The sequence below is a fragment of the Suncus etruscus genome, chromosome 6, assembly GCF_024139225.1.
Source record: "Suncus etruscus isolate mSunEtr1 chromosome 6, mSunEtr1.pri.cur, whole genome shotgun sequence".
In the NCBI taxonomy this organism is placed as follows: Eukaryota; Metazoa; Chordata; class Mammalia; order Eulipotyphla; family Soricidae; genus Suncus; species Suncus etruscus.
In genome coordinates, this window is record NC_064853.1 from 20,132,632 (window position 1) to 20,144,920 (window position 12,289).

General features: G+C 40.6%; 1 protein-coding gene across 1 annotated transcript in view; it reads left to right on the forward strand.

Annotated features, from left to right (window-relative positions):
• The window catches only part of OMA1 (OMA1 zinc metallopeptidase), a 57,281-nt gene extending 56,647 nt beyond the window's left edge, over nt 1-634 (forward strand). Inside the window, exon 8 of the mRNA XM_049774608.1 lies at nt 184-634. Coding sequence (XP_049630565.1) covers nt 184-390 — 207 coding nt within the window. The 3' untranslated portion in view covers nt 391-634. The remainder of the gene's footprint in view (nt 1-183) is intronic.
• Nucleotides 635-12,289: the final 11,655 nt, after the last annotated feature.

A 12,289-nucleotide genomic window follows, 5' to 3' on the forward strand; every position in this document is an offset into this window, starting at 1 on the left:
CAAACGCCGCTTTGCTATCTCTCCGGGCCCTCATGTGTTATATATTTAATGTGTCTTTTATTTCCAAGGTATCTTTATGTTTGACTGTATAGTGTAGCACTGTGTTAAGAATCATAGCGGTAGTGTTTCTTCACACATTAACATGTATGTATATAAGTTGTCAATTGTATTCTTTATTTATAGGCTCTCGAAATGAGAGAGACTTGTAACTGCCCACCACTCTCTGGACCAGACCCTCGATTACTGTTCCAACTCAGCATGAAGCATTTTCTTGAAGAATCCGAGAAAGGAGGCCTAAGTGTTACCGTTAAGAAACCGAAAATGGATTCTCTCCTCAAGCAAACCCAGAAGCAAATACCATTAACAAGTATAGTTGACAAAAAAACCTGACAGTTGAGGGAAAATTTGTGAGATACGGGATGTATGAAGAAGTGAAGCTTTCTTTCTAATTTTGTGTGGTTTATTTTTAAAATGATGTTTGAGATGGGGAAAAAAAATGGAGATTCAAGGTCAAATCATGTATATTATGGTTTTTATCTAAATTCTATCAAGTCTTTTCCATGAAATATCTATGTATTTTAAGATATTTTACAATAAGGAAATGTCACAGAATAAATTTTTATTATGTATTTTACCCTGCCTCTGACTTACTTGCCTTGCATTTGGGAAGTGGCCCTCTACTGGCTGAGATTTAGGAAGTGCAGGAACTTCTTGAGCAGTAGTTCTACCAGGACCTAAAGTAGGCATCAAGTCTGCACAGTGAACATCAACAGGGATGCAGAGAATCAGAAACTTCTGTTTGCAGAAATTGGCTTACATGGGGGCAAAGGGATGTGGAATTGGGGACCTTTGGATAGAGAATTTCCTGGCTGTCATTCATTGTTCACCAATTATTGGCAGAAGTGAAGAAGTCCTATTGTCTCTGTTCCAGGTAAGAAGCAAAATGGGGGTGAGGACGCATTTCTTTGTAGACGCACAAGTGTGCTGTATATGGAAAGTCTTGACCCTTTGGCTTCTTCATAAGAATAGGAGCTTCAGGAGCTCCCAGCAAGAGTCCAACACTCTGCTCATCAGGTTTTGGGGCCACACTTTAGAGTGCTTAGGGGTTACTCCTGGTGGCACTTGAGACCATATGCATTGCTAGGGATTTACTGGTATCAGCCCCGTACCAGATTGTGACACTGTTAGAAACTGTTTGATTCAAGGCAGACAGTGACTGAAAGTAGTGGAAAAGAAAAAAAAAATACAATAAACAACCACTATTATTTTTAGCTGTTCTCTTAAGAAATTAGGAAGCTTCAACTACCAAAGAAAATCTGAAAGTTCAATATTGAGATTCAGTATTGAGATCCAGTGGGAAATGGCTCAACTATATTTTCTCTTTCTGGAATTGCACTTCTGTTGAGGGTTATTAAAGAATACTTCAGCTGAAGAAATAGATCTAGCAAAACTTGAGGAGTTTGTCAACACTCACCAAAATACTGTGTTGGTTGTGTCTGCTTCACTCCCTGAACCTGTGGAATGGAAACAGATGCTCAGGATTCAGCAGATTCCTGAGTAGTAACTCACAGATACTTCCAGTCCATAACACAGTAAATGCCACTAATGTTATGTAAATGCATAAGAGCTGAGAGAAATTGCTGTTTCAGCCTGCAACTCATTGCAAAGACTGACCTCTGAAGTTGTCTCACTTCATTCTCAATCACTCCTATTAGGGTGACCTACTTTGAACCAATAGAGAATTCAGTTCTATATACATTGTGTTGGAAGCTCTAAGAGGTTACTTAACTCTTCTTTCAAAGTCTAAAGCAATTACTTCTCTTTTTTCTTCTGACATTACCTAGCTGTGACTCTCTGCTCTACCAGTTGGTTTATAGTCTGATGCTATAGTTCTTCACTTACATAGATTTTCCCCTGTCCTTTCCTGGGGATATCCTAGAGAAACACAAGCAGCCATATGGCTTCCAACTGAGAAATAATGGTCAAAAGTGTAAATATTGGTCAGGTTGGAGTTGTGAACTGATAACTGTTTTTTTTAAAGGTTCTCTATCAATTGTTCACACTGTTTTTGTTTATATTTTTTGGTGTTTGTCCTGTGAAGTATGTCATCAACTTCCCTCGGCAGAGAGAAGTATTCTTTACTTTTATTCTTGGAACAGATTTCCATTATTTTAATTGCTGTGGTATTTTACTTTCTAGTTTGCAGTTACTTTTTAGTTGGAAATGAGACTATGTAAAGTCAGACATTAGATTTTTTTTCCTCTTTTTTTTAAATACAGTTACAACTTTAAATTTTATACTTTAATCAGATTAGAGGATTTAGAACCTAGACAGTTATCTGTACTTGATGAATAAAGAAAAGTTAAGTATTTGTTCATGGAACCCTCTCAAAATCCTTCATTTTGGTTGCATGTTTTTACTTTCTACTAGATCACTTGCAAGCAGTATATTAATCCTATTTGCTGCAGAAAGTTAATTAAAACATATACCATTGGGCAAAGTTCTATTTGGAAAACACTTCAAAAGCTAAAACTGAGTAGTGAGTATAATTCAAATTAGGGTATTGATTATGACTATTCTTTTAGAAGAATACTGAAATGATTAAGTTAATTATAGTGTTCAAATGTAAATAATACTGTATAAACCTGCAGTAAGATGTATACACTTAAAATTTATTATCAGGAAAAGATCATGGGAACCTGTGGATCCTTAGAGAAGGCAGCCATCTGTCCTCACTGAAGGAATTGATAATCATCCTGTCCTCACTGAAGGAACCACCAACTATCTTGTCCTCACTGAAGGAACCACCAAACCAGGGGTGGCGAACAAGTTCGACACAAAGAGCCAAAATTTTTAACTCTGAGAGTCAGAGAGCCACATCACGCAGTGACCTGCCAAAACAAACATACAAAAGCATATAATTTTAACAATAATCTATGAAACACATATCGCATTTTGCCATTTTGAGTGAGGGTCAAAATCTTGCAATGATAGTGAGGGTGTGCTGCGTCCTCCACACTCAGAACTAACGGCAAGATGTGACCCAACATGTGGCACACGGGTCCCCCCACTCGCTGGCCCGTGCAGTTGTTTCCGAGGGATGGGAGAGGGATGACACAGCCTGGGGGCGGGACTACGCGCTCGGAGATCTCTCCTCAGAGGTCCCTCCTCAGAAGCAGCAGAACAAAATCCAAACTTGGCAAAGAGCCACAGTATACAAAAGAATGATAAGAGGCAAAGAGCCACATTCATTTTGGCCAGGAGCTGTATGAGGTTCGAGAGCTGCGTGTTCGCCATCCCTGCACCAAACTATCCTTTCCTTGCTGAAGGACTCTCCAAGGGAATCACCAATAATCAGCCCTGTTCTCAATGAGGGAACCACCAACTGTCCTCGCTGAAGGTATCATCAACCATCCTATCCTCTTTGAAGGAAACACCAGCCATCTTGTCCTCACTAAATGAGTCACCAACCATTCTCTCCTCATTGAGGGTATCACCGACCATCTGACTTCTGAAGGGAATCACCCACCATCCACTCTCACGTGGTAATCATTAGAAGAGAAGAACTGCTAATATCTAGTTGGTCTCTTTGGGCAGTGGCCATCAATGAAGATCTGGAAGAATGGAGAATAGAAGCAGCACAAGTGGAAATTTTCCTGTTCTAGAAATGTAGAAATGAGTTTGTAAATTTGTTAAATATTATTTGTACTCTCAAATTGACGAAAGCATGGTAAGTTTATATTCCCAAAGAGACATGTTTCTTAAAACATATTAAATTAAAGAAATAATTTTGGGCCAGAGATGTGGCTTAGTGGTAGAACATGTGCCTTGTTTATCTGAGTGCCTGGTTTTAATGCTCAGACCACCAAAGAAAATCAATGTTTATAGAAAAGTTAAGGAGAATTTCTTTTATTGTATTTTCTGAATTATATTATTCCACAACACTGTGAATTGGATTTTATTCTCATTATACAGGCCTGCATTTGTACATTAACACACACACACACACACACACACACACACACACACACACAAAATACCCAGTTTATCTTACCAAGAAAGAGCAAAGCTGTGACTGACTACATCTTTATTTCCACAATGCTCTGGTATCTAAATCTAAACTTGCAAAAGGCAAGGAGTAAATTATTTCCAGTGGTTTGTTAGCTTGCCCCTGGCTCAGTACTGAATATTTGTCATAAAATCGAGATCATGACATCTGCTGAATAATTTTTTAGCATTTTTTCAGTAAGCCAGAATCAGGGCAAATACTGAATGATATATCACTTATATGTGATATTTAGGAAAACTGCATGAAGAAATGCTATGGTCTAACTGGGAGTTGTCTCGAACATCCTTGGCCCCAGAGTATAGCAAGAAGAAAAGAACTCAGTCTCTCTCTGAGACTCTTTACCCATGTAAATATTTATGAGAAGATTGGTTAAGACCAGGTCAGAGGGCTCCAGATCCTAGGCTAGAGTGATAGTATAACGCAGGGGTCTCAAACTCAATTTATCTGGGGGCCACAGGAGGCGAAGTTGGGGTGAGGCAGGGCTTTTAGGGATTTTACTTACCGAATATTCGCAGTAAAAAAATCGCATTAGTAAGAAAAAAATCGCAAAAAATCGCATTAAACATTTGCATACCCCAAATGGAACTGCTCGGGGTATGTGAATATTTAATGGGATTTTTTTCTTACTAATATGATTTTTATTGTGATTATTTGGTAAGCGAATAATCGCGAATACTGCGATATTTGAAGGCCGGCCGCGGGCCACAAAATGTTGTACAGAGGGCCGCAAATGGTCTTTGGGCTGCGAGTTTGAGACCCCTGGTATAATGGATAGAGTGTTGCCTTGCATGTGGCTGACCTTCGTTCAATCCTGGCACCCTATATGTGCTCCTTAACCCTGCTAGGAATAGCCCCTGAGTTAGGAATAAGCTAGGAGTAAATTCTTGAGTAATGCCAGATGTGGCCCTTAGAAATAGACAAACAGAGGAGAAAATTGAAATCTTTGCCTTTTAGAAGTCTTGGGACCATATGATGATTAAAGGAGATACTGTACTTAACAAGTCAATATCTGGTGCTCCAACCATAATAAAAACAGTCACCACTTACAGAAAGTGCACTGCTTGACCCCTGACCCCTATCCTTTTATATTTATGTTTCTCCTCCTCCACTCAATTTCTTTTCTTCTTGCTATACTCTGGGGCCAAGGATGTTCAAGACAACTCCCAGTTAGACCATTGCATTTCTTCATGCAGTTTTCCTAAATACTACATATAAAGATATAAGTGATATCACTCAGTACTGACCCTTCTTCTGGCTTTCTTCACTTAACACACTATCTTCCAGTTCTATTCATGTTGCAGCAAATTGCAGGATTGCATCATTCCTTACAGCTATATAGTATTCCAGAAATGGCTCTTTCTTAGCTCTGACTTGCTTCAGTCTTCTCTGATGAGTTCAAGATGGCTGCTATGCACCTGAATGCCATGGTTCATTTGCCTCCAGATGAAAAAAAGGAACATCCCATCTTGATTGTGAAGACAAAGCTTTTGCTATCAATCAACAGCATCTGCTGAAGAGTATCACAGAAACAATTATGGTAAGCTATGAGATGTCTGGTACAGACTTTACAACCAAAGCAAGTTCAATAAGAAGAGACAGGCATGTACAATGACAAGCTGTATTAAGTCAGTGGAATAAAAACCTGTTTATCCCATGGCCAGAGCAATAGCACAGTGATAGGGTGTTTGCCTTGCACACAGCTGACCCAGAATGGACCTCGGTTCAATTCCTTCTTCCCATATGGTCCCCCAAGCCAGGAGCGATTTCTGAGCGCTTAGCCAGGAGTAACCCCTGAGTGTCACCAGGTGTGGTCCAAAACCCAAACCAAACTAAACCAAACAAAAAAACCTGTTTATCCCATCAGCAAAGAAACAAGATAATTTCCTAAAGATTTAGTCTGAAATTGTCTTTAATCTGAACAAAAACAATGTAGAATAATTTTAACTAATGAAAGTTAATCAGATTTGCATTTACAGGATTGTTTTTTTTTTTTCTTGATCAGAATTATCGCATATCCTCAAAACCAGCCTGTGAGATTGCAAAGACAAGAGGTGGTATTTACTTGAAGGGAAGAAAATTAAAGCTTAGGGAAACTAGACCAACTATCTAAGCATGCATTTCAAGCAAATGGTTGAAGTGGGATGGGAAGAAATGGAATACTTGATTTGTATGTAATCCAGTGCATACAGCAAATACCACATTCTTAGAAGAGAGAGATATCACTTCTACTTGTACTTTATAAAATCTGAGAACCAAAGTCCGGACATTAAGCAACCCTGCTCATAGAACTGCTCAGCATATAATAAATGGTAGAACTGAGGCTCAAACCTTTATCTTTTTACTCTAAAATCTGTTCCATTCATCCTGCACTTCCCTTGGAAAAACCTCATAGCAAATTGGAATGGAAAACTTGTCCAGTTCCCTTAACTCTCTCTTGGGAAAGAGCAAAGCTGATAATTTTTTTCCTATGTTTTAAATGTTTTACTCATTTCAATATTCCATGACAGCTGGTAAGAATATCCACTTAAGGATTTTTCAGAGAGGTGAAAGATAAGATTTCTTTTTATCATCTCCAAATTTTTTTGATTAGGCCTGAGGAGTTTCTGGATCTGTGATGAGAAATACCTCTCCCTTCATTGCAAGAAGGAATGCCCTCTTTCACCTGGTTCTATGCATAGTGGCCCTCTCAGTTGTCTCTATTTGGAAGGGTCCATTCATGAGCAGAGACTCATGTGCCTGGTTTAGAGTTAAACTCTTTGGGTATCACAGGGTAGACATGTTTCTAGTCTCAGAATTTCTCTGATGGCATCAAAGACTGTTCAGGAACACTGATGATCAGGTGATCTTTGTAATACCACATTATAGCTGAAAGAAAAAAATATGATTATCAATTAGTCTGTATCTAGGGGTTTTGTTTAGTTTACTTATGGGATGTAAACTATAAAAATTTTATTTGGACTCTTTGGACTACTAAGCATAGCTGGCAAAGATCCAGTACTCCATACACATGACTATTTGGGCCCTGGGATGTCACACCTGAACAATATGGAGCTAAAGCCATACTTTTTTGTTGATGGTTTTTTACTGGCAAATAAAATTGAAATTATTAAAAAAACAAAAAGAAAATTTGTGACAATCATTGTATCTTGCAATGAGGTCATTATGTCATTATAAGAAGGCTTACTAAGCTATTTGTTGCCAGTTCTTTCTGTTTTTGTTTTGTTTTGCTTCTGAACATTAGGTGGCTTCGAATCCATGTTGATGTCTGAATTGGTGCCTACTCAGATAACACTATTAAAAATATTTAGAATTATCATGTGGTTGCATATGCAGCTGCATGGTTCAGAAATGTCAAGCTCTGTAGCTTATATTGCGGTGTGTATGTGGGGCATGGTTTTGGCTATACACACTTCTGGAAGTGCATATGAGCAGGCAGGAGGAGGGTGCTTGCACTCACTCTGACAAAATTCTAGTGATGTCAGCCCCAATACTGGCAGACCTGGAGGTTAGGCCAATTTGGCTTCTCTGCAGAGATTATTAAAGTGGTGAAGCTGGGCCATTGACAAATCAGTGATTGAGGGAGGTGGGTACAGCTGATGAGGCTTTAGCTGAGTGGACACTTGAGATTGTCATTTTCAGCTGTGAGGCCAGTGTGTCCATGATTTTGCAAAAGAATTTTTTTAACTATTGTTTCATAAAGCCATTCTTTAAAAATTCTTTTTCTTTTAGGGGACAGAGCGGTAGAACAATGGGTAGGCATTGGCCTTACAGTATTGTAAGACTAAAACAGTAAGGGCATTGACCTTCCATGCAGACAACCTGAGTTTAATCCCGAGCACCATATATTGTTCCCTGAGCCCACCAGGAGTGATCCCTAAGCACAGATCCAGGAGTAAACCCTGAACATAGCCAGGTGTGACCCCCCAATATTTTTTTTTTACCAGAATATAAAGGAAAGTAAAACTAACATGTTTACTCTTGACATATATTTTTCAAGGTTGGGGCTAAGGATGGTCTACTTTGGAAGGTTCTGTTCTATAAACATAGAGTATGTTTTTAAAAGTTATAATTTTCACTTTCTGTACACAGAAGCAAGCACAGTAAATGAGATTTTTTCCACAACCATTCTCTGATGTGACCATAGCTTTGAGAGAGTCAAGAATAAAATGGATGTCTTATTTTTCCTTTGGGAATTTAGGATACTAATATTTTCCCTGCCTGCTTCCCAGAGTTATTCTGAGTTTTGAACATAGAAATCAGTCTGTACATTTTACAGCATTCGAATATGATCTCCATGTGTGTGAAGCCAGGACCCGATGCAGGCCAGGCCTGCACTCTCCCTTAGAGCCACATCCCCACCCCAGTGTGATTCCTATATTCGAACACTGTCTGAGACTGAACCCTAGGATCATTAGTTAGGAGATGACATTTCCAGAAGCTTGGTCATATTTGCCTGGCCAGCAACCCAGAATCGATGATCATCAGTTTTCGCTGGTGAGAGGAAAAGGGAAACTTTCATCTGTTGTCTGTTCTGTTTTGATCTGATTTATGAGTCTATGTGTAGGTGTTTCATTAACCTGGATGTTCTATTTACCTTATTACATCCTGGTCCAGAGTGTTTTGGATTGCTTGTCAGTGTTTGTTCTGATGCTCATATTGAGAGAGACAAAGTCAACCTTTTTCTACAGAGGTAGGTGACAGCGAGACAAGGGGAACCGATGTTTGCTCAGAACAACTGGCCAGAACTTTTCTTTCCTTTTACCTTCCACAGCTGCTTCTCAAGACTTCTCTGAAATGTATAGATCAGGAAAGGGGAGTCCCAGAGCATTTCTATTTGAATACAAAGTCCCAGTTGCAGACATTACCCCAATTAGTGATGATGCTTTAGTTCACTCCCCCCATTCCTTCTGTGTCCACTTTCTCACATGTGCATCCTGAGATTATTAACAAACAGGTGACTCTTCAATGCTGTGTTCAGCCAGATTTTGGGGGAAGTCCAAGTTGTGATGTTAGCTGTCAAACTTAACTATGTGTTTAGTCAGCATACCCATTTAGCAGATGAATAAAGCTGAAGTTTAGAGAGGTGAGGTTACTAGCTTGTGGATAGTAAATAAGGAATGCTGACCCCTCAGAGATTCTTTGAGAAAGTAATAAATCAATAAATCAGTTAGATCTAAATGAGCTTTGTATATTGTGATGTTTATTGGGGGCCGGGAAGGTGGCGCTATAGGTAAGGTGTCTGCCTTGCAAGCGCTAGCGTAGGACGGACCACAGTTCGATCCCCCAGTGTCCCATATGGTCCCCCCAAGCCAAGGGCAATTTCTGAGCGTATAGCCAGGAGTAACCTCTGAGCATCAAATGGGTGTGGCCCAAAAACCAAAACCAAAACCAAAAAAGAAGTTGGTTTATTGTCCTATTCCAGTGTCCTCTCTCCTATTAGTGCCACAGAAACAATACCCTGATTCCCACACTGGCCATCAATATGGTTAAGTATAGAAGCTCATCATTTCTTTCCCAGACCACAGGATCAGTCCCCCAAAGGACCTCACAATTTGAACCTTTTATCTTAGCTTTGGACTAGGACTAACCCAAAAAGTCATTCATGCAGGTGGAATTTGGGCTTGGAAATCATGGATCAGGCATGACATACTGTTCAAGACAGCTAATCTGGGATCAGAAATTTTTTTTAAAGATGCAAATGAGTATTATTTCAAAGATAATATAACATTAACAGAAACTTTTTTTTTTGTTGTTTTTTTGGGCCACACCCAGCGGTGCTCAGGGGTTACTCCTGGCTGTCTGCTCAGAAATAGCTCCTGGCAGGCACGGGGGACCATATGGGACACCGGGATTCGGACCAACCACCTTTGGTCCTGGATCGGCTGCTTGCAAGGCAAACGCTGTTGTGCTATCTCTCCGGGCCCAACAGAAACTTTTTTTTTTTATAAGTCTTTCACAGTTATATTTAAGGTACATAGTGACAGTGTTTTAGGGCAATTCCTACCACCAGTGTTGACCTCTCTCTGCCACTGTTCAGTAACAGTCAGAACAGATTGCAGAGTTAGCAACAGTGGTCTCTGCCCGAACATTGGAAGCTGTTGGCAGTTGAAGTGTGAAGGCAGCACCAGCTGGACAGACAGACAGACCAGACCAGTCTTGGGAGCTTGCTGAGAGGTGACTCAGACTTCCTTCTCATAGGACAATCAGAGTGGATTGTTCTGGGGGGTCGAGTCCACCAAGGACTCAAGCAGAATCAGCTCCAGGCTCTCAGTAGACAGCAACCAGAGGCACTGCCCAAGCTGCTGTTTGTCATGGAGTGGCTAATGAGTTACCTCCCTCAAGCAAGGTCCCTGGAAACACCTGATTCACTGGAGCTGGTTTTTGGCTTGTTTTTCCACATCTTGTGGTGCCCCACTTTCTAGATAGATGACAAAAGCAGGGCTTAGAGAGTCAGAGTGCTCTGACCCACACAATTTGGATGACTTTGTCCCTTCCAGTTCATGTCCCCTGACTTAATGTTAATGTTAAAGTTGTTGGTGTTGGTAGCTTGGCTCTTTAGTAAGCGGAATTACCTTTCCTTGAAAATTCAAATCTTTTGAGTTAAGTAAGTACTAACATACAACTTTTGGTGCCAGGCTCATTTTCATCCACACCTGGTAAATAAACATCTGTCCTAGAGAACACCAGGACAATGTGGAGACTGCATATACCCAGGTCCTTGGTGACCAGTCACCACTCACTATTCTTTGCTTCTTCTTTGTTATTTAATTTTTTTTGGTTTTGGGGCCACACCCGGTGACACTCAGGGGTTACTCCTGGCTATGCACTCAGATATCGCTCCTGGCTTGGGGGCTCATATGGGATGCTGGGGGATCAAACCATAGTCTGTCCTAGGTTAGCGCGTGTAAGGCAAACACCCTACCTTCTGTGCCACTGCTCTGGTTCCTGTTCTTTGCTTCTTTACCCTTCCCTGTGACATGGTGTCTACTCCCAAATGTGACTTGTAGTACACATGTATGTGTGTGTGTGTGTGGGGGCAAGAATATGACAAATTTCCTGTTTCACACTAGGTCAGAGATTCTTCTGTAAAACAGTACATGGGGAGAGAGAGGGGGGGGGAGGGAGGGAGGGAGAGAGAGAGAGAGAGAGAGAGAGAGCGAGAGAGAGAGAGAGAGAGAGAGAGAGAGAGAGAGAGAGAGAGAGGAGAGAAATGGAAGAATTTCAACAAAGATTTGGGTTTTCTTTTCAAGAAACTAAGATAACTAAGACTGACCTATACTGTGAAAGTCTCTTGCTTGGATCTCTTTTAAATGGCCCAGCAGGGCTACAAAGCCTTCCTGTCTCAGTCCCTTTGGCTGATAGAGAGGCCATTAAGGCTCCCTATGACCAAACTTGGTGGCTTGTCAGAAATCCTTTGCTCAAAGGAGCCTTCTTTCTGTCTCCTTGCTGAAGAGCTTGATTCAGGCTGTCTTGGGACCTCATAAAAGGTAATATAAGAAAAATAAGTCAGAAATGAAAACTTTTAGAGCCAAGTACACCATAACAGGAAGGTCTGCTTCTTAGAGAAAGTAGTATAGGGAAGACCAATGACACTGAGAAAAATGTCCTGCCCTTTTTATTTTAAATATTTATTTATTTATTTATTTATTTATTTATTTATTTATTGTTTTTGGGCCACATGGTGTTGCTCAGGGGTTACTCCTTGTCTGTGAGCTCAAAAATCCCTTTTGGCAGGCTCGTGGGGACCATATGGGATGCCAGGAATTGAACCCAGGCCTGTTCAGGTCAGCTGTGTGCAAGACAAATGCCTACCTCTGTGCTATCCCTCCAGTCCCTGAACTGCTCTCCTGTGCCGCTGGGCTGATGATCTCACTCCTCTGTACCTCCTATCCCCACAATGCCAGAGGTGACACTCCAGACTGCAATGTCAATCATACCTGTAGGGTGCTTGCAAGGCACCTTACCTGTGATGCCTTTACCTTTCTCTTCTGACCTTGAAACATGACCTTCAAAGTAGAATATCATGAACGTTAGAATCAAGTTCTAGGCAGAAGAGATGGTAGGTGAAAATCAGTATTTTTATTAGTTTGTAATGGCCAGAGCAATAGTTATGGTTTTCAAGTATGGAATTAAACTTGACAGAGACTAAGTTGTGTGTGTGTGTGTGTGTGTGTGTGTGTGTGTGTGTGTGTGTGTGTGTGTGTGTGTGATTAGGCTGCA